The sequence below is a fragment of the Scyliorhinus torazame genome, chromosome 6, assembly GCF_047496885.1.
Source record: "Scyliorhinus torazame isolate Kashiwa2021f chromosome 6, sScyTor2.1, whole genome shotgun sequence".
Classification (NCBI taxonomy): Eukaryota; Metazoa; Chordata; class Chondrichthyes; order Carcharhiniformes; family Scyliorhinidae; genus Scyliorhinus; species Scyliorhinus torazame.
Window position 1 is genome coordinate 175,524,788 of NC_092712.1, and position 23,293 is coordinate 175,548,080.

The window sequence follows — 23,293 nt, forward strand, 5'->3', positions numbered from 1 at the left end:
TGGGGAAAGGGAGGCAACTCAACAGGCCAGTGAGGATGACTCCAGTAATTGATCTGATGGCCCAGGCCCAGGCCGTCTTAGTGACTTGGGCAGCCTCCTCTTTCTGTCCCTGAGCTTGAAAATCTCCCGTCTGATACTAACCTCCTCCACCATAACACCAAGGTGTTCATTGGAAAAACAGGGGGCATAGTGCCTAGACTCGTCCTCCTGCCTTCCATGCCCACCAGGTGCAGATAAAATTCTCTCAATCAAAGGTTCCTTGCTCCGTTGCAGATACATCTCTCTGTCTCCCCTGCAACTCCCAACAGCCTTCAGGGTGCTTCCTGCAGAGTTTTTAACCCCCTCCACCTAGTCCACATTGGGAACAGCGCCAAACTCATTCTCACCCCTGCTTACATAGTCAGACCAATGGAAGACACATTCCATGCTGAGATGGCCTTAATTGGCAATCCAGTGTGAAATCGCATCGAGAACGCAATCTTGCCCAAGAGCAGGTTCGACATCCACTTCAGGACCCGCTGACTTTTGTGCATGGCAAACATCAAATTCAGGCCCACAAATACGTACTATTGATGCAAAGCTCCATCATGACTCGTGGATCCGTAGTACTGGCAAGCACCAAACTTCCCTGGCTGGGTTCCTTCCGGTTGGCTGTAGAGTTTGCACTAGCTCCTGTTGTGCCACTCACTGGGTGGCATTTAATGCCTCGCCCTCCGCCAAATTTGGAGACAGGGAGGACATTTAATCAGGTGGAAGGATAGCAGGTGGAGACCCCAATTCCTGCCTCCACCCCAATTAAGTCCATGGTGGAAAGACCTTCCCGTCCCACTGCCACATGAGACCCTTCAGAGTATTTAACGTCTGCCAAATGAGAGCACACTGCTGATCATGTATTGTTACAGTAAATGCTGATAACTATGGAAGTCTTTCAACATATACTGACCTCCAAGTGAACTATTGAACCGTTTAATATTCATTTACCTCAAGGAATACCTTTTTGTAGTATATTAAATCAATTATGTTTACGAGGATTGAAAATAGATTACTTTTCTTTCAAGTAATTGTTCTTTATTCACCAGTAGAGAGTGAAGGAATTAATTACTGTCCAGCCAGACATTTTTCGCAGGGAGAATTTCTTGACAGAAATGCAGTCAGGTGAAGAAGAAAATCTTTCCGAAAAAAAACACACCCATTAATGAGACCTAGCTAAATACTGAACAATTCTTTAAACCTGTTCAAAAGGTTGTATTTATTTTGTAGCCAACTCCAGTCTGTTGTTATCACATTTTGATCAGTGATAGTTATGTGAATTACGTACTGATGAACATTCCCTCAGCCTGGACTGTGAAGGAGATGGGAAGCGGGAGTTGGTAAAGTTCTAGACTCCACAAATGGACTCCATTAAGGAATCCCCCACCCATCATATTTTAATTCTGGGAAGATGGTAGCATGATGGATGCAGGCTTGAGGCAGCAATGAGACAAGCCTATGCCAGGAATAGGGTCCAGGGGTGCCCATTCCCCCCTCCTCACCCACTGAGAACTTCCCAACAGGTGAGTTGTGGGGTTCAGGTTTTGCGTCGGGGGGGGGGGGGGGGGGGGGGTTGATTGACCAGGGCGTTATGTAAAAATGGCGTCCAAATCTCATCCTACATTAAGGAAGCACAGGGAATGATGCTAAGTGTGGCCTTGGGGGGTGGGTGGGTGGCACCATGGCACTAAAAGAGAGTGCCGTTAGATAGTGGGGTCATTCCTGGCACTTTTACGTTCCCGCTAATCCCACCCAGAACAGACTCTATTTGCTTTTAGTTGATTGCGCCCCTCGTATGTTTCAATAAGGTCACCTCTCATTCTTCTAAACATTTTGACAGAATATGCACTCAGAAATGTTCCTGTTTATATTTGTTTGCTTTGCAGCTTAGTGCTGCATGTTTTGAACATTCAGATGCAGCGCAGGCACCCTCCAATATCAAACTGCAATTGTTGGCATGATGGTTGCAAAATCTGCGCTTTATTGACATTATCTAACATATATTTGTTCCTTGGTTTATTATTGACATATCAGGTTTTAATCCCTTGATAAATAGTAGTCAAGTAAAGACTATAAAAACACCTGCTTGAAATCAGAATCTTTGAAGAATGGAAAACACTGATCTCCATGCCTTTGGTCTTTTATTGTACTGTACTAATGAAGCTCAAGAAACCTATCAGGTTTTCCTTACAGCCTCTTGCCCTAAAATTGGCTGTAACAACTTAAACCACACACGTTTTCTCTCAGACAGTAGGGTGTGAATAATGTAGGATCGGATCCGGGGGGAATGATTATGGGTCGGTGCTCGAGGTGGGGATAGCCTCATGGTGAGGTGTTTCTCACTACTTGGATCTACAGCTTGTTTTTCTGCCACGCTGCTTGGCCACTGGAGCCTTCTCTGCTTTGCCAGATCTTTTGTACTTCCCGCTATGAGTAATGAGCATTTTATGTTGTTTTTACATGAATCACTCTGGTTCACAAATAAGATGTCAACAATAGTGCTTGATGGGAAATAAGATGTCAAGTGGAGTTTTGTGTAAGCTGCAGTGCCCACGTTGTTGTAACTGTGTACGTGACTGACCTTCGGGAATGAACAGGATTTACAATAACAGAATGCAGGTGCAGATGGGGGCCTCATTCTATATCATTTTAATTGACGGTTCAAGGATGTACCAGGAGCTAACAGAAACCACTGCTAGGAGAAGCAAGGTGGAAGCCAAAATGAACATAACAAGTCCAAATAAGGAATCACTGATAAGGAACTGCCATCAAGGCAGAAAGTGGGGCGTGTTTCTCAGAGATTGTATAGAAAAAACAATGCTGTGTTAATTCTGTGTGTCTGCTAATGTTGACAGGCGGCACCCGTTCTTGCAAGATCGATTGAATAAAATACTTCTTCAGAATTTGACTAAGTGTGTTTCTCACACCGCCAGCTCGGTTGATCTGCTACAACTAGTCACATATCCTCTGGATCTCCAATACATATTTTGATTCTCTCACCATATTGTCCCATTTTGTCTTGCAGCATTATGATTTCTGTCATTTAATTCTCTTTTGTCCTTCACCTAATCTCAGGACTCGTTATGATTTCGCAAGGCTCCCTTTTCCGAGACTCTGTTCTTACATATCACATTTATAACATGGTTCAGTTCTGAAGAAATGTCATCAGCCTGAAATGTTAACATCATCTGTTGTCTACACAACTGATACCCGACTTGCTGATTATTTCCAGCATTGTCTTTATTTGAGAGATTAGTATTTTGTGGAATCCATCACAAAAGCAGTTCTTTAGCTATTAAATCCCAATTAAGCTGCTGAATATTCTGACATCTTGTATTTTTATTTCCCACTAAAGTAAATGGCATTCAGTAAGGATAATACACATAACAGTTGCTTTCAGGATATCATACATCGCATATCATAATACATAGTCACAGCACCAAGACTACTTACATCCATCTCTAATACTTTCCTCAGCTCATTGTGCTGCTAAATCCTTCAATCATGCTTTTGCAACCTCTAAATTTGATATTCTAGTGCTCTCCTGGCCTGCCTCACATCTTCCACCCACCATGGACTTAGGGTCATCTAAAACTCTGTTGTCCATTTTTAAATTTGCATCAAATCATGTTCACCAGTGAGTTGTTTGCTTGCTAACCTTTACTGGCTCCCTATCAGAATTTCAGTATTCTCATTCAGGTTTTCAAATCCCACTATATCCTCACTCTTTGCTATCAGATTCTTCTCTTCCAGCCCTGCACTCCTCTGAGATCTCTGTACTCCAGTTCTCATCTCTTGTGCACTCCCAATTTTAAACACTCCACCATTGGTCTCTCAGCTCTGGAATTCCCTGCCTAAATCACTCTGCTTCTCTATCTCTCTTTCAAGATGTTGCTAAAAGTCTATCTTTTTGATTAAGTTTTCATTCATTTTTCCTGACTTCTCCTTCTCTGGTTAAAGTGTTGAAAAAGTTTTTTAAATTTTGTTAAGCATCTTTGGACAATTTACTACAGAACACTAAATGCACAGAATAAAAATAAGCTATTGTTATTTTTGTATTTCTATTTCCATTTTTCAGACTACTATAAACCTGTTTCCTTAAAAACATTGCATCTAGTACCCATCACATTGTCAACCTGTCAGCAGCACAAAAGCAAGTGAAGTTTTTTTTGATTGGTTCGGTTCAAGTGACCATATTATTTTGTTATAAGACGATGCTGGAAAAACTCAGCGTTTCTGGCAGCATCAGTAGAGAGGGAAAGCAGAGTTGATTTGACTTTTCATCAAAACTTATTTTGCAAAATATTATTCCAAAGAACAATACAGCACAGGAACATCCCTTCGGCCCTGCAAGCCTGTGCCGGTCATGATACCACCTTGGCCAAAACCCTCAGCACTTCCTTTTGCTGTATCCCTCTATACCTATCCTATCCATGTATTTATCAAGATGCCTTTTGAATGCCGTTAATGTATCTGCTTCCTCAACCTCCCTGGCAACGCGTTCCAGGCACTCACCACCCTCTGTGTAAAAATCCTGCCTTGCCCATCTCCTCTAAATTTTGCCCTATGGACCTTAAACCTATGCCTTCCCATCCACTCTATCCATGCCCCTCATAATCTTGTAGACCTATCAGGTCACGTGTGGTAACCACTGTTACTGTATTATATATATTGTGGTAAACCACTGTTACTGTATTGTAATATTGTTTGTTGTCTCTGCTGGCTCTGTCTGTGGCTCCTCCCCTCAGGTTCTGAATAAAGGTGCCCGCAGGTTTTCCTCCTGCCCCAGTTCAGGATCAGTTGCCAGCAGGTTCTCGTTTAGCTTATTAAAGCCACAGTTTTGTTCCACAACTCGTCTTTGTTATAATTTATGGCACATCAATTTAATAAGCTAAACGCTTAAGATGGATGCATCACTCAAGCCTGATTGCCTGGAACTGGACCCCCAAGCAGCCGATGCCACTGCGACATTCGAGCACTGGCTAAGCTGCTTCGAAGCTTACCTCAAATCTGCCACCGACGCCATCGCCGACATCCACAAGCTTCAAGTCCTCAACACCCGGGTAAGCCCGCAGGTTTTCCTCCTTATCAGGGACGCTGCCTCGTACGCAGAGGCGATAACGCTGCTGAAGGGACAGTATGTAAAGGCAGTAAATGAGGTGTACACTATTTCCTTGCCATGAGGCGTCAACGCCCCGGAGAATCACAGGCCGAATTCCTGCGCGCCTTGCGGAACTGTAGTTGTCAGGCGGTATCGGCTGTCCAGCACATGGAGCTGCTGATCAGGGACGCCTATGTCGCTGGCATAAAATCTAACTACATCCGCCAGTGCCTGCTAGAAGGGGGTACACTCGGCCTCCAAGAGACAGTGCAGCTCTCGAATTCGCTGCCAGTGGCCTTCCATAACATGGATGCCTTCACCTCCGACCACGCGGCACCCTCGTGGACGTCGTGGGCACCGTCATCACCCTACCTGGGTGCATCGCAAGCCTGTGCCGCGCAGTAATCCGCCAACTCCAGAGGCCTGAGATGCTACTTCTGTGGCTAGGGTAAGCACCCCAGACAACGCTGCCCAGCACGGAGCGCGATCTGCAACAGGTGCGGGAAGAAGGGCCACTTCGCCAAAGTCTGCCAGGCCCGACCTGTTCCTAAAGTTTCCAGACCAAGCAGCAGCAGCGCTGCGTGTTGCCTGTCGGGACTGCCCCCATCTACCATGTCATCCACCACGTGCGACCTGTGGGGGCCGCCATCTTCGACACCACCCGCTACATGCGACCCGTGGGGGCCGCCATCTTGGAATCACCCCGCCGCCTCCTGGAAGCCCTGCCCACCCAGTCGTACGCTTGCCTCCGCTACTCTTGACCAGCCCACCTACCTTCCGAAGCACACCTCCATCACCCTCGGCCAGTCTCGACCTCATCACCTCACTAAATCCATGGTGGCCGTCCAGATCAACGGGCACGAAATGACCAGCGTCTTCGACTCCAGGAGCACTGACAGCTTTATTCACCCAGATACGGCAAGGCACTGCTCCCTCCCAATTTTACCCGCGACCCAGAAAATCTCCCTGGCTTTCAGATCACATTCCGTGGAGATCCGGGGGTACTTTGTCGCAACCCTTTCGGTACAGGGCGTAGAGTACGCTAATTTCAAGCTCGACGTCCTCCCTCATCTCTGCGCTGCCCTATTACTGGGTCTTGATTTTCAGTGCCACCTCCGAAGCCTTACCTTGAAGTTCGGTGGATATCTGCGCCCCCCTCACTGTCTGTAGCCTCGCGACCCTTAAGGTCGTTCCACCCTCGCTCTTCGCTAACCTTACCGCGGACTGTAAGCCCGTCGCCACTAGGAGCAGACGATACAGTGCCCGGGACAAGGCCTTTATCAGGTCAGAGGTCCAGCGACTCCTGCGGAAAGGGATCATAAGAGGCCAGTACCAGCCCCTGGAGAGCCCAAGTGGTGGTCGTCAAGACTGGGGAGAAACACCGGATGGTCATCGACTACAGTCAGACGATCAACCGGTACACGCAGCTCGATGCATACCCCCTTCCCCGCATATCTGATATGATCAATCAGATTGCGCAGTATCAAGTCTTCTCCACTGTTGACTTGAAGTCACCAGCACCCTATCCGCCCGGAGGACCGCTAATACACTGCCTTCGAGGCAGATGGCCGCCTCTACCACTTCCTTAGGGTCCCCTTCAGCTTCACTAATGGGGTCTCGGTCTTCCAACGAGTGATGGAGCGAATGGTTGACCAGTATGGGCTGCGGGCCACGTTCCCGTATCTGGATAATGCCACCATCTGCGGCCATGACCAGCTGGACCATGACACTAACCTCCAACATTTCCTCCACACCACTAAGCTCCTTAACCTCACAGATAATAAGGAGAAATGCGTTTCCTCAACATTATTGACGAGTACTCACGTTTCCCTTTCGCCATCCCATGCCCTGACATGACCTCTGCCACTGTCATCAAGGCCCTGCACAGTCTCTTCACCTTATTTGGTTTCCCAACCTACATCCATAGCGATCGGGGATCCTCTTCCATGATTGACGAGTTGCGTCAGTTCCTGCTTAGCAAGGGCATCGCCTCAAGCAGGACTACCAGCTACAACCCCTGGGCAAACGGACAGCTGGAGAGGGAGAACGTGACAGTCTGGAAGGCTGTCCTTCTTGCCCTACGGTCTAGAAGTCTCCTCGTCTCCCGCTGGCAGGAGGTCCTTCCCGATGCGCTCCACTCCATCCGGTCGCTCCTGTGCACTGCCACCAATGGGACCCCTCACAAACGAATGTTTGTCTTCCCCAGGAAGTACAGGTCTCACTCCCGTCATGGCTGACAGTCCCAGGGCCCGTCCTCCTCCGGAAGCAGGCGAGGAGTCATAAATCGGATCCCCTGATCAAAAGGGTTCTTCTCCTCCATGCCAACCCACACTATGTCTACGTGGCACACCATGACGGGCGGCAGGACACAGTCTCCCTTCGGAATTTGGCACCCACAGGTTCCCCAGTGACCATCACCACCACCCCCGACCCTTCACCGTCTCCCTCCACCACTACTCGGCTACTTTGGAATTTGGCACCCGCAGGACCCCAGCGACCATCACCACCACCCCTGCCCCTACAATGTCTCCCTCTCCAACGACTCAACTACTGGACGAAGAAGAAGACGACATGCTCCCGGACACGCAGGTCTCGACACCAACGCCCACACCACAGCCGGGACTGAGGCGTTCACGGCGGAAGGTAAAAGCCCCCGACAGACTCGATCTTTAAGTCCACTTCACCCCCGCCGGACTCTCTTTTTTTTAAAACAGAGGGTGAATGTGGTAACCACTGTTACTGTATTATATATATAGTGGTAAACCACTGTGACTGTATTATATATATTGTGGTAAACTACTGTTCTTGTATTGTAATATTGTTTGTTGTCTCTGCTGGCTCCGCCTGTGGCTCCCCCCTCAGGCTCTGTATAAAGGTGGCCAACCTCTGGTCTGCCCCACTTCGGGATCAGTTGCCAGCAGGCTTATTAAAAATTTAGCTTATTAAAGACACAGTTTTGTTCCACAACTCGTCTTTGTTATAATTGATGGCACCTTCATCATTTTGTTATGTGTTCTTGTTGTCTTTCGGTTACCTGAAATTTAAGCTTGAAAATATCATAACTCTTTATCTTTATATTGCTATGATGCTTTGTACAATAGGAAGACCGCTTTGAACTGGTTCTGTTACACATCACAGCAGGCTCAGGTGTAACCGTGAAATGTGCCCCCGAAACACTTCCATATAACAATTAGTTCCTAGCTCTTTACAGATAGTTACAAATTGTACAATATATAACATTTTGATAGATATGTCTGAACAGTAACCAATGGCTGTATTACTTTCTCTGATGTCCTGTTGCACAGTGCTATAAAATAATAAACTCAATAAAAAAATTATGGAAAACAAATACAAAACTATTTGCAGGTTAAGTGGACTGGCCATAATCAATCTGCAGGGTTACGGAAATAAGGTGGTGGAGTGAACCTATATAGAGTGCTCTTTCAGAGGGTGGGTGCAGACTTGATGGGCGAAGTGGCCTCCTTCTGCACTGCAGGGATTCTAAGGATTTTAGTACATCAAATCAATCACCTTCACATGCTTCCCCTTTTCAAAAATATCATCTTCTTTCTCAGGGCAGCATTTTACTCCATGCTTTTTGTGCTTTTGTCATGTGAGAGTACCTTTAAGAAATGGGTGTTTTTATAGAATAACTGTAGTGGGTGTACCTTTAGGAAATGGATGTTTACTACTGTCAGAGAGTGGGTGGAGCTGTGCTGACTGTCTGCTTTACTTTCATTGTTGAGCGGGCTGCTATAGAGTGGGTTTTTAGTTTTGTTTTCAGAGAGAAGAGCTGCAGTGAAAGCCAGCGGATGTGCATGGATCTCTCTACAAGCTAAAGAGTGTTCATTTGGGTGATTTCAAAGGGATAACTGCTCTCATTAGAGAATTTAAACCTGATCTCTGTGTTAAAAGGGTCTTTTTTGTCTTCTGGATGTTGTTTTGGGAATTTATTAAGGATTACTTTGTGTTGTATTCTTTGGGGGTTGTATTTGAATTAATGGTTGCTAAGATGCTCACTGTATGTTTTAAAAAGGTTAACTTGAGTTCATAGAATAAACATTGTTTTGCTTTAAAAAATACTTTTCGATTTCTGCTGTACCACACCTGTAGAGTGAGCCGTGTGCTCCCCATACCACAATCTATTAAAAGTTGTGTGTCAGGTGAACTCCATGATACACTTTGGGGTTCTCTAAACCCTGGCCCATAACACTTTGCTTTCTCTCTCAATGTTGCTCTTCTGATTTCCTCTCAATCTTGACTGTATTTTTCTCCACCCCAACCTTTTAGCTTCTCTGTACATGTGTTACCGCTTTCCATCTCTGCATGTAGCCCAGTATGCCTCGTCAATATTTATGTATCTCAATGGCTCCGCAACAGAAGATTCAGCTTTATGAAGTAAAAATAGTTCACTCTTAAATTTTCTATCATGAAGTACTTTATCTCAACTAATGCACACTGTGTGCAAAAGTACTTGACAGTTTAAGAGGTTTACTGCTGCAACATGGATTTATTTGAACATCAAAAACAATTCAGCCATTTCAACCTAGGTGTGGACATGTAATACTTCAGGTAAATTATCACATACTGCAATTACATGTAATTGTGACTTACTCTGCAAAATGCCAAGTGACAATTTGATATTGAAGTACAATATTAGAATTCACCAATACAGCAGTTAGAATCTTTCCTGATCTATGTGACTCAATGAGTGAGCGTTGTTTCCCCTTCATGAAGGCAGTTTTATGGCCACTGCGTTGACATTGTTCCAGTTCATTTCACATTTGACCTTTATAGTCAACAGACAGAGATGTCTTATAAGACATAACAATTAAACCTGGATCTCAATATTAAAACCCTAACATAGTGTTTCATCCACTTTCTATATTCTATAGGTTAATAAAACTCAAGCTTGGTATTTCTTATTCTCCACTTCTTGGTTTACCCCATTTTTCAGGCCATTCATTCAGGTTACTTATGAAGAGCAGGGAAAGGATGTGATTAATTAACCGTGAACTTCTTACCTCAGAGCAGCGGTCTTTCCATTTTTGTGAGTACAAGTAACTTGTCTTGTTTGGTAACCAATCAGTACAACAAAATATTTGGTTTCTTGGCGGATTTGACGGTTTCTGTTCCTCTTTTTCTTCATAAGCTCCCGGGCTTCTGGGTCCCTCATCCTTTTTCCTACTTGCCGAGCTTGTCGAGAATGTGGAAGAGAACATGCACTCCAGGGGCCAACTCTCAAACTGTAAATACTTTCCTCTGTATCACATGAATTGAACGTGCATGTCCGAAACTCAGTCAGGTTGGGGCAAGGTTCACCATCATAGAGTGGGGGAACAAGCATTTGACGAATTCGATGTTGCAACCCAACCCCACAGGATTTAGTGCATTCTGACCAGGGAGTAAACTCTGTTACCACACAGTTTTGTGGGCAGGGGATGAGACAGGCTTGTTCAAAGTGGGGCTTAGTTTCAAAATAGTCACAGATAACATCCTCCGCTACAGCTCCATTCCTTCTCTCGATGCAAGTTACATTTCTGCTTTGAATTCCTTCTTCTCCTTTCAGGCACTCTGAGGTTTGCCTTGGAGGGGGGTTCCTGGAAGAAACTGGCAAGCATTTGCTCCATTCGCCCACCTGCCACTTATACAGGTTCTTATGCCAATCACAAACTTTGAAACAATTCTGCTGATTCTCAGGTCTTTCCGCTGGTTTACAGTTAGTGGGTAAAGTAGTCCATCCCTCCACGTGGGCGCACCATACTGACCTGGTTTGGACACCTCCTGGGCCACAGTCCTCTCCCATACATCTCCCCCAGGTGCCTACAAGGTAAAGAATTTAAGAAGAGTTTAGTGGTCAGATGTTTTAATCAAATGTTTAAGATACAAAACGTGATACAAGTTCACATGACTACATTTTCCATTACAATATTAAAATTTTTGTAAGCGTATTAATATGCCACATGTATTTGTGTATAGAATATGTACGTGTTGTACATATATTTGCCACAAATCTACCACTATATATGGCACTGATCTGTACAGGGCAGCAAAGGTCACTTTGTGAATCCCAGTGAAAAATCTGGCTGCCTCCCAGTGTTTTGTTTTGTGGAAACCAGAGCCAATTTTAACTTTTAACTGGCAATCAGTAGAGTGTGCCTACAACTGCTAAATCTGACACGGACTGGTCGGAGCTATTTTGAAGCCTTGTCTCATTTCAGTTGAACTGGCGATCTGCAGGTATCAAAGGAGTGCCCTATTGCAGATTATCAAATTTGGGATGGCTCTATATTGAGGAACATAAAGGCTGTCCAGTTGGCAACAAGGTAAACTCCCTTAAATGTACTTTATTGGGGTCTCATGTTGGAAAACGAGTAGGCGAGTGCAGACCTCGTGCTCATGTCTTGAAATAGTAATCAAGGTGTTACATACATCATAAAACCTTGATTAAAGGGACTTATCACTTGAAAGTGCAGATGGTTAGCAGGTCCTTGTCAATGAGGCATTAGAGAAAGCATCAGCATTAATGGACAGTAAGTTTATGCACCCTATTTTGAGGTAATCATCACCACATTAAAGCCAATTTTGTTCAGTTACAATCGACTGTATTAGGATGATGACGTGGTCTCAAACCAATCTGCAAAACCTTCCCAGCTAATTTTCACTTAGCTGACAAATAGAATGGTAATTTCGCCGAGTTACTGGAGGACCACTGGTATTTATAGAATATGCACAAGTATGGATCAACAGTCAGAAGAGAAGAACATTTGCACTTAATTTTACTTGGTAATAAAAGATGATACTCTACAATATTTAGCAGATGCACACGTTCAGATTATACCATGGGATGTTGATGGGCAGGGGGTCTAGTGTCAATAACCAACCCAGTGTGACAGAAGAGATTTGGCATTTCACATAAATTTGGAGCCATGAACCTTTGTTGATCACTTTAGTATAATTCTGTTGATATCTGTGCATTGGATTAATGATTCAGCTACATTTTACAGAGAACAAAATTATGACAACATTATCATTAATTCCATTTGTTTACTTCCTGTCAAGGAGATGATGGCCTAAGAAAAGAGATAACTATTGGGCTGAAGTTAAAGCTGGTCAAACTAGCTGTGCTTGAGCAAGGATGTGAATCAGCCTTTTAACAACCTTGGTTTGAAATTGGGCTGAATTGGATTTGATTTATTGTCGCGTGTACCGAGGTACAGTGAAAAGTATTGTTCTGCATGCAGTCCAGACAGATCGTACCATACATGAAAAACAAACATCGGACATACACAATGTAAATACATAGATACAGGCATCGGTTGACTATACGGAGTGTAGTACTACTCGGAAGAGAAGATGTGTGAAGCGATCAGATCAGTCCATAAGAGGGTCATTCAGGAGAGTGGTAAAAGCAGGTAAGAAGCAGTTTTTGAACCTGTTAGTGTCTGTTCTCAGACTTTTATCTCCTGCCCGATGGAAGAAGTTGGAAGAAAGAATAACGTGGATGGGAGGGCTCTTTAATTATGCTGCCTGATGAAGAAGTGGGAAGAGTAAATAAGCCGGGTGGGAGGGGTCTTTGAATATGCCACCCGCTTTCCCAAGGCAGCGGGAGGTGTAGACAGAGTCAATGGATGGGAGGTGGACTTGCGTGATGGACTGGGCTGTATTCACGACTCTGTAGATTCTTACAGTCTTAGACCAAGCAGTTGCCATACCAAGCAGCCAGATAGGATGATTTCCATGGTGCATCTGTAAAATTTGTTCAGAGTCAATGTGGACATGCCAAATTTACTTAGTTTCCTGAGACAATATAGGCGCTGTTGTGCTTTCTTGGTCGTAGCGCCGTTGTGGGTGGAGCAGGACAGATTGTTGGTGATGTGCACACCGAGGAATTTGAAACTGTTAACCACCTTTCCTAAGAAGCAGCTTGTCATGCTGCAATAAATTGAATGGAACACTGGATGAAAATCATGCGGCGCGATCCAACGGCCACGTTGCGCCCGAAAAGCAGCTCGCCCCTGCACAGCATGGCTGATGAAAGCCGAGGGGCCCGCTGCCAGGATCTACCCAGCTCGCCATTCCTCATGAGATCCAACGCGATCTTGCGAGTGTTGCGATGTGAATCCCACCACAATGGGCAGGATCATTTTTTGGCAAATCTGCATATTAGAGCGAGGCAGTGAACCTTACTCTAATGTGCAGATTCCCAAGATTCCTGAGGCTTGGGATTCAACCTTTTCGTCTCAGAGACCTCGGGTGAGTGCCATTCAGCACTGGTCCCCAGAAACGGGGACAAGACGGAACGGCACTCATGGGGGTCTCCCAGGATATCGGAGGTCCCCAGCTATGTGCCCTTTGGGCAGGGTGATGCCCTGGCACTGCTGATGCCAGTTGGGGCATATCCTGGCAGTACCAGCCTGGCACCCTGGCTGTGCTACCTGCGTGCCAGCATGGCACTGCCAAGGTGCCCAAATGGCATTGTCAGCTGGCATGGGCACTGCCAGGGTGCCACTACCAAGGTGGCATTTTTGCACGCACACGATTGGTCCAGTGTTGCCTGGCGTGGGTGTTGAGATGTTGTGGGGGGAGCCCCCCACAACACTCCAACACCCACGCCAGGCAACGCTGGCCTTCCCATAGTGTGTTCAGGCTGGAGGGAGAGGTTAGTGGTGAGGGATTGTTTTGGGCATCTTGGAGATCCCGATCGGGACGCGATTTAAAAATGGCGTCCCGATCTCTCTCTACAATGGGGAGTTCTGGTGAGCGGAGCTCCACACTGTACAAAGCAGAGCTCCCCACTGTACAAAACGGAGCTATGTGTGACTCGACTTCGTATTCCCCATTTAGGCCCCTTATTCAATGAAAGTCGCGTTGAATAGCCATGTGTTTTTGGCACTGAGTGCAGGGGAATATCTGGCTAAATGCGCTCGCTTTTGTTCCCTTTTGGGAGAACCACGCCCATGAAATTTTCAACAATGTTATTGAGAATGTCTCCAGATTTTGAGTGATCCAGATTGAGTTTGTTTAATGATCTGGAATTTTTCTTCACATTACCTGGCCTTAAAATGTGAAAAATGCTGCTTTATGCTGCTCAAAAAATAATTTACATCTCATGACATTAGGATTAGGCAAAAAATGCATTAGGCAAAATACAGCGTTGTTCCACAATGCATCTTCAATTGAGCAGACCAAGTAATTTCTGACAGGCACATTACATTCTCCTACACTAATATTGGTGATTGCAATATATTATGGCATTATCAGACTTATTGGTTCTACCAATTTGGACTGTTCCCTTTTCCAGAACATAAAATGAATGTGGTACCCACATTGGATTCAGTTAGACATAAAAAATAATTTAGTGTAGGTATATATTGTATGAGTCAATAATAAAATTGCCAATACATTCACTTGATCGATTTCCTAATGTTTCCAAATTACTTATTCCATTGTGGTAGTACAAATAATGCTGACAGAAATGTGTGAGATTGACATTTTCCAAATTCAAATGAGGTAGCCCAATTGCGGTATGCTCCTCATTATGAATGAATTGAGCACAAATCATGAGTCAGGGCTTCACTTGATTAAATAATCAGTCTTTCTGAAATAAATTTCTGAAATCAGACACAGATCCTCTCAGATCCTAATTGTGGAGGAGGGATTTGATTTGTTTTCCGAATTCTGCACTTATTGCATTAACTAATATACATGGAAACTGTAATTTGCAGAATAACAGTGGAACTTCAAGGTGTTACTGAACTTCAGTACCCAGAACAAATAGAGTGCAAGGACCGATTTAAAGGCTATAAAAAGACATGCAGGGTGCGATTTAACGGGAAATGTTCTAAATGCCATATCGGGCACGACTTCAAGGGTGCTTCTCGAATGACGTGCTGGCGAGACCGCGACCAGCATTTAATGGAACTCAATGCTGGAAATGAGCCGCCTTGAGCTTCACGGTGGAAATTGCTGTCCCGCCAGCTGATTATACCTGGACCGCACCTGGCAGCTCCCTGCAAACAATGGGGAGCTGCTCATAAACGCTCCCTCCGAACACACTCCAGTCAGCACACAACCATGCCACCATGTAGACCTGCTCCACGCATCGGGGATGCCGACCTGGCCAGGCTGCTGGATGCCATGGTGACAAGACAGGACACCCTGTTTCCCCCGAGGAAGTACCTGACTTCCACTCTTCCCCCCACCCCCACCCCCCGCACAAGGCGGTGGCTGGCACCTCGCAACTGCAACGCCCCCAGCAGATTACCACGCCTGTGCCCCAGCACACCCGGGCACTCACCAGCACAACCCCCATGTCTAGGAGCGGTGCCTGCACACGTCACCTTCCATAGACCCCCTGATGCATAAAGCATGCGACTCGTAATGCCCTTTCTTTGTCCCTGCAGGAGCGGTTAGCCCATAATAAACCACCATAATAATAATAATCTTTATTAGTGTTACAAGTAGGCTTACATTAACATTACAATGAAGTTACTGTGAAAATCCCCCAGTCGCCACACTACGGCACGTGTTCGGGTACACCGAGGGAGAATTCAGAATGTCCAATTCACCTAAAAGCACGTCTTTCGGGACTTGTGGGAGGAAACTGGAGCACCTGGAGGAAACCCACGCAGACACGGGGAGAACGTGCAGATGCCCACAGACAGTGGCCCAAGCGGGAATCGAACCTTGGCGCTGTGAAGCAACAGTGCTAATCACTGTGCTACCGTATTATTGTGCATGTGCCAGAGAAGATCGAGGCAACGTGCCTTAACAACTACCATCTGGTGGCCTTGACATCTATCATTATGAAGTGCTTTGAGAAATTGGTCATGGGACACATCAACCCCATACACCCAGAACGCCTTGATCCCCTCCAATTTGCATACAACCACAACCGGTCCACAGCAGACGGCATCTTCCTGGTCCTACACTCATCCCTGGAGCATTTCGACAACAGGGACTCCTACGTCAGACTCCTATTCATTGACTGCAGCTCCATCTTCAACACCATAATCCCAGCCAAGCTTATATCAAAACTCCAAAACCTACGACTTGGCTCCTCCCTCTGCAACTGGATCCTCGACTTCCTGACTCATAGACCACAATTAGTAGGATAGACAACAACACCTCCTCCATTATAGTCTTCAATACAGGGGCCATACAAGGCTGGGTGCTATGCCCCCTACTATACTCCCTATATACACACAACTGTGTCAACTGTGTGACAAAATTTGGCTCCAGCTCCATCCAATTTGCTGATGACACAACCGTAGTGGGTCGGATCTCAAACTACGATAAGTCAGAATACAGGAGGGAGATAGAGAAGCTAGTGACATGCTGTAACACTAACAATCTCTCCCTCAACATCAGTGAAAACTAAAGACTGTTCATGACTTCGGGCAGCAAAATATCGTTTACAGCCTTGTCTGCATCAATGGTGCCGAGGTGGAGATGGTTGACAGCTTCAAATTCCTAGCTGTGCACATCACCAAAAATCTGTCCTGGCCCAACCACATCACAACTGTGACCAAGAAAGCACAACAGTGCCGATATCTCCTCAAGAAACTAAGGAAATTTGGCATGCCCACATTTACTCTCACCAGTTTTTACAGATTCACCATAGAAAGCATCCTATCTGACTGAATCACAGCCTGGTATGGCAACTGCTCAGCCCAAGACGGTAAGAAACTACAGAAATTCGTGAACACAGCCCAGTCCATCACGCAAACGCGTCTCCCATCCATTGACTTTGTCTACACCTCCCGCTGCCTTGGGAAAGCAGGCAACATTATTAAAGAGCCCTCCCACCCAGGTTATTCCCTCTTCCAACTTCTTCCATCGGGCAGGATATACAGAAATCTGAGAACAAGCACTAACAGGTTCAAAAACAGCTCCTTCCCCGCTGTTACCAGATTAATGAATGACCCTCTTATGGACTGAACTTATCTCTTCACACATCTTCTCTACTGAGTAGTACTACACTCCGTATGTTTACCTGATGCCTGTACCTTTGTATTTACATTGTGCATTTAAGTATGTCCTATGTTTTTTCATGCATGGTACGATCTGTCTGGACTGAACGCAGAACAATACTTTTCACTGTGCCTCGGTACACGAGTCAAAAAATCAAATCAATCAGTAATTGGTGGGAAAGGGCCCAGATGGGCAGTGGGGCTTCGGACATCTTAGTCCTCACCTACTATGAGGAACAGGTCCTGGAGATCGCAGGGCTGACCTAGGATAGAGCAGAACAGCAACAACGAGGTAGGGCTGTACCACAGAGGTGAAGATCCACTGTCCCTTCACCCAGATGACCTCTCTCAAGTGAGTTTTCATGTCAGTCAAAATGATCCTTCCCGCTCACTGACCAAGTCCATTCTCTTGCAGGATCATCATCTGATGGGATTGAGCCATCCAGAATCGCCCCCTCGCTCTCCTCCACCGCCCCCCCCCCCAACCCCTCCCAAGCCGTCAAGGGCATCAAATACCCAAATGCCACAGGGCGTGAGAAGCAGCAGGCTACCCCACTGTTGTACCCTCAATAATGACGCTAGAGAGTAAAACGGTAGAGAAGGCTTTAATAAGCTAAGACTAGCCTGGTGCTGAGACGGGTGCTTACTGGGTGCCGCCTGCAAGGCAGCCCCTTATATACGACTCCCAGGTGGGCGGAGCCAGAGGCGGAGTCCCCCAGGGCTCCAAGCCCGGTCTGAAAGGGGACATCACCTTACATGATGATAAGGGTACAGTTATACAATAACTGTTCATCACACCCACCTCCGATGTGAATTCAGGGACACAACGAGATGTTGTTATAGAGCAAGGAATCTTAAGAGGATTGAGTACCACTGAGGGGGGGATGGCACCATCTTTAGCTAGTGACAATGAGGGCTTTGCATGTTCACAATTAAAACATATTACACCTGATACAAGTGAAGCCTTTGTCACGTTATTCATCCCCCCTCTGGTACAGTGGTACTACAGGAAGAGCCCCCGATGCAGACCACATGAAGGTGAGAGCGCGCTGTCAGCAGAAAGACAGGAATCAGACTATGGCATAGACTGAGGAGCACCAGAGCTTACCTCACTGCGGGTTATCATTTTCCTGCCTTGTATATTGACCTATGGACAGTGCCGCCATATGCCCATCACCTGGTGGTGATGTTACACAGACACTCGGAGGATGAAACTGTGTAGTTGAGGAGGGGGAAAAGGAGGGAAATGAGTGGGAAAGAGGGGACGGGCATGTGAGTTGGTCAGTGCCGGGAAGGGATGAATGGGGCGAGGGAGGGGCCGAGCTGATGGACAGAGCCTCGTCCTATAAGAAGCGGGCGAGAATGAGGCCTGCCTGACCCTCCGGGCATGCCAGACCCTCATTGCCACCTGTCATCCATCCTCCAGCTACTCCCGTGGGTCCTCCTCGAGTTTGTCCTCAAGCCCTCCTGGCCCACCTCACCCTCCTCAGACAAGGCCGCATGTCTCTCCCCCTCCTCCTCCAACATGTCACCCCACTGCTGTGCCAGGTTGTGGAGGGCACAGCAGACCACCAAAAAAGGGGGAGACCTACTGGAGGCTGTACTGCAGTGCACCACTAGAGCGGTTCAAACATTAGAATCGCATTTTGAGAAGTCCGACGCACCGCTCAATGACAGCATAGGTGGCAACAGGGGCCTTGTTGTATCAGGTGATCTCTGACTTGGTATCCGCACTGGCGACATCAACCAAGACCTCAGCGGGTACCCCGTTATCCCCTGTCATCCAAGGATGGTCCTCGAAAATGCTGGGGATCTCTGAGCATCCCAAGGTGTAGCTGCCATACACGCTCCCTGGGAAGCGTGCACACACATGCATGATCCTGAGGTAGTGGTCACGCACGAGTTGAACATTCAGAGAGTGAAACCCCTTCCCGAAGAGCAGTCCCTGATGCCCCTGTGTGCTTAAGGCGACATTCGTGCCTTCTATTATCGCCTGGACCTGGGGAATCCTGGCGATGGTGGAGAATCCTGCTGCCAGGCATCTTGATGGGCTTGGTCTCTCTCAAAGTTGATATAATCAGCTGCCTGGAAACACAAGGCATCCGTGATCGCATGGATACACTTGTGGGCTCTACCTTGTGAAGTGACACAAGTCCCTCTTGAGCCCTGGAATGAATCTGTTGCATAAACGTTCAGGGCTGCGGTGACCTTCACGGCCACCGGGAGCAGGCGCCCTCCTCCTCCATGGGGTGCCAAGCCCGCAAAGACATGGCACAGGTGCTGCACCACCTCCTGCGGTACATGCCATCAGGCATCTCCTTCACAACGAACAATGCCTGTACATCTTGGGCTGTCGCCAGCGTCCCCCTCTCGAAATCCAAATATATCACGTTCACTTTTTCTCCTTTGTCTAACTTGCTCGTTACCTCCTCAAATAATTCTAACAGACTTGTGACCTTCCCTTTCTTTATTAATTCCTGGTTCTCCTTTATTGAATTCTAGAAAGACCTCAATCCTCAGACTTACTACATTTTTTGCCACTTTCTGAACCTCTTCCTTTAACTTCTCTTGTTAGTCATGTTTGCATCACTTTTCTTGTTGGATATTTGTTCCTTAAAGGAAAGTATATTTACGGTAAATCATGTATTAATTCCTTAAATACTAGTCATTGTCTACCTACCATCGTATCTTTTAATGTCAATAGATAACTAAAATTAAATCATTAAACTAATTTGCATAGTTTTCCTTTACCAAGTGTTTCTGATATCAAATATCACATTCAATGTGATCATGGCTGATCCTCTGTCTCAGTGCCATACTCCCTCATGATACCGTTGACGCTTTTAGTGTCTAGAAATCTTATCTGTTTCTTTCTTAAATACATTCAGTGACTTGGCCTCTGCAGCCTTCTGTGATCGAGAATTCCATAGTTCCACCACTCAGTGAAGACATTTCTCATCTCAGTCCTTAATACCACACCCCATCTCCTGAGATTGTGACCCCTTGTACGAGACCCCCCTCCCTCACCAGCCAGGGGCAACAAACTCCCTGCATCCAATTCGTCCAGCCCTGTCACAATTTTACACATTTCAATGAAATCCCTTCCAGTGGATACTGGACTAGTCAACACAATCTCGCCTCATATGTCAATCCTGTCATCCCAGAAATCAGTCTGGTGAACCTTCTCTGCATTCCCGCTATGGCCAGTATATTTATTCTTGGGTATGGAGACCAAAACTGCACACAATACTCCAGGTATGGTTTCATCAAGGACCTGCACAGTTGTAGTAACGCATCCTTGCTTCTGTACTCAAATCCTCTTGCAATGCAGACCAACATACCATTTGCATTACTAATTGTTGAACCTGCATAGTTGCTTTCAATGACTGGTGAAGAAGAACACCCACTTCCTTTTGTACATCAACATTTCCCAATATATCACCAGATAAATAATACGCTGCCATTCAGTTTTTCCTACCAAAGTGGACAACTTCACGCTCATCCTTGCTATCCTGCATCTGCCATGTATTTTCCCACTTATTAAACTTGCCTAATTGCCTTGGAGCCTCTTTATTTACTCCTCAACATTCGCAATTCTACCTAGTTTTGTGTCATAAGTAAACTTGGAAATATTACATTTGTTCCCCTCATCCAAATCATTGTGAATAGCTGGGGGCCCAAGCATTAATTCCTGTGGTACCGCATTTGTTATCACCTGCTACCCCCAAAAAAACTACTTATTTCTGGTCTGTTTCCTGTCTGCTAACCAATTCTCAATCCATGCCAGTATATTACCCTCTATTCCATGTGCTTTCATTTTATATACTAACCTCTTATGTGGGACTTTGATCAAAAACTTTCTGAAAATCCAATTACACACATCCACCAGTTCTCCTTTCTCTATTCTACTGGTTGCATCCTCAAAGGACATCAGTAGGTTTGTCAACCATGATTTCTCTTTCATAAATCCATGTAGACTTTGTCCAAGCCGATTGATATTTTTTTAAGTGTCCTGTTATTGCATCCTTTATAATATATTCCAGCATTTTCCCCACTACTGATGTTAGGCTATAATACCATAACACATAGGAGTGGAAGTAAGGCCGTTCGGCCCATCGAGTCCACTCCACCATTCAATCATGGCTGATTTCAACTCCATTTCCCCGCTATCTCTCCATAACCCTTAATTCCTCGAGAAATCAAGAATTTATCAACTTCTGTCTTAAAGACACTCAACGTCCCGGCCTCCACCGCCCTCTGTGGCAATGAATTCCACAGACCCACCACTCTCTGGCTGAAGAAATTTCTCCTCATCGCTGTCCTAAAGTGACTCCCTTTTATTCTAAGGCTGTGCCCCCGGGTCCTAGTCTCCCCTGCTAATGGAAACAACTTCCTTACGTCTACCCTATCTAAGCCATTCATTATCTTGTAAGTTTCTATTAGATCTCCCCTCAACCTCCTAAACTCCAATGAATATAATCCCAGGATCCTCAGACGTTCATCATATGTTAGGCCTACCATTCCTGGGATCATCCGTGTGAATCTCCGCTGGACCCGCTCCAGTGCCAGTATGTCCTTCCTGAGGTGTGGGGCCCAAAATTGCTCACAGTATTCTAAATGGGGCCCAACTAATGCTTTATAAAGCTTCAGAAGTACATCCCTGCTTTTATATTCTAAGCCTCTTGAGATAAATGACAACATTGCATTTGCTTTCTTAATTACGGACTCACCTGCAAGTTTACCTTTAGAGAATCCTGGACTAGGACTCCCAAGTCCCTTTGCATTTCAGCATTATGAATTTTGTCACCATTTAGAAAATAGTCCATGCCTCTATTCTTTTTTCCAAAGTGCAAGACCTCGCACTTGCCCACGTTGAATTTCATCAGCCATTTCTTGGACCACTCTCCTAAACTGTCTAAATCTTTCTGCAGCCTCCCCACCTCCTCCATACTACCTGCCCCTCCACCTATCTTTGTATCATCGGCAAACTTAGCCAGAATGCCCCAGTCCCGTCATCTAGATCGTTAATATATAAAGAGAACAGCTGTGGCCCCAACACCGAACCCTGCGGGACACAACTCGTCACCGGTTGTCATTCCGAAAAAGAACCTTTTATCCCAACTCTCTGCCTTCTGCCTGACAGCCAATCGTCAATCCATGTTAGTACCTTGCCTCGAATACCATGGGCCCTTATTTTACACAGCAGTCTCCCATGAGGCACCTTATCAAAGGCCTTTTGGAAGTCAAGATAGATAACATCCATTGGCTCTCCTTGGTCTAACCTATTTGTTATCTCTTCAAAGAACTCTAACAGGTTTGTCAGGCATGACCTCCCCTTACTAAATCCATGCTGACTTGTCCTAATCCGACCCTGCACTTCCAAGAATTTAGAAATCTCATCCTTAACAATGGATTCTAGATTCTTGCCAACAACCGAGGTTAGGCTAATTGGCCTATAATTTTCCATCTTTTTCCTTGTTCCTTTCTTGAACAGGGGGGTTACAACAGCGATTTTCCAATCCTCTGGGACTTTCCCGGACTCCAGTGACTTTTGAAAGATCATAACTAACGCCTCCACTATTTCTTCAGCTATCTCCTTTAGAACTCTAGGATGTAGTCCATCTGGGTCCGGAGATTTATCAATTTTTAGACCTCTTAGTTTCTCTAGCACTTTCTCCTTTGTGATGGCTACCATATTCAACTCTGCCCCCTGACTCTCCTGAATTGTTGGGATAGTACTCATGTCTTCTACTGTGAAGACTGACGCAAAGTACTTATTTAGTTCCTCAGCTATTTCCTTGTCTCCCATCACTAGATTACCAGCGTCATTTTGGAGCGGCTCAATGTCTACTTTTGCCTCCCGTTTGTTTTTAATGTATTTAAAGAAACTTTTACTATCATTCCTAATGTTACTGGCTAGCCTACCTTCATATTTGATCCTCTCTTTCCTTATTTCTCTCTTTGTTATCCTCTGTTTGTTTTTGTAGCCTTCCCAATCTTCTGACTTCCCACTACTCTTTGCCACATTATAGGCTTTCTCTTTTGCTTTGATGCATTCCCTAACTTCCTTTGTCAGCCATGGCTGCCTAATCCCCCCTCTGATAACCTTTCTTTTCTTTGGGATGAACCTCTGTACTGTGTCCTCAATTACTCCCAGAAACTCCAGCCATTGCTGTTCTACTGTCTT

The 23,293-nt window shown here is 45.8% G+C and overlaps 1 protein-coding gene across 1 annotated transcript in view; it reads right to left on the bottom strand.

Moving 5' to 3' along the window:
• Positions 1 to 23,293, bottom strand: part of thsd7aa (thrombospondin, type I, domain containing 7Aa) — a 712,619-nt gene that overhangs the window by 395,880 nt on the left and 293,446 nt on the right. The window contains exon 2 of the mRNA XM_072509118.1: positions 10,156 to 10,954. Coding sequence (XP_072365219.1) covers positions 10,156 to 10,954 — 799 coding nt within the window. The remainder of the gene's footprint in view (positions 1 to 10,155; positions 10,955 to 23,293) is intronic.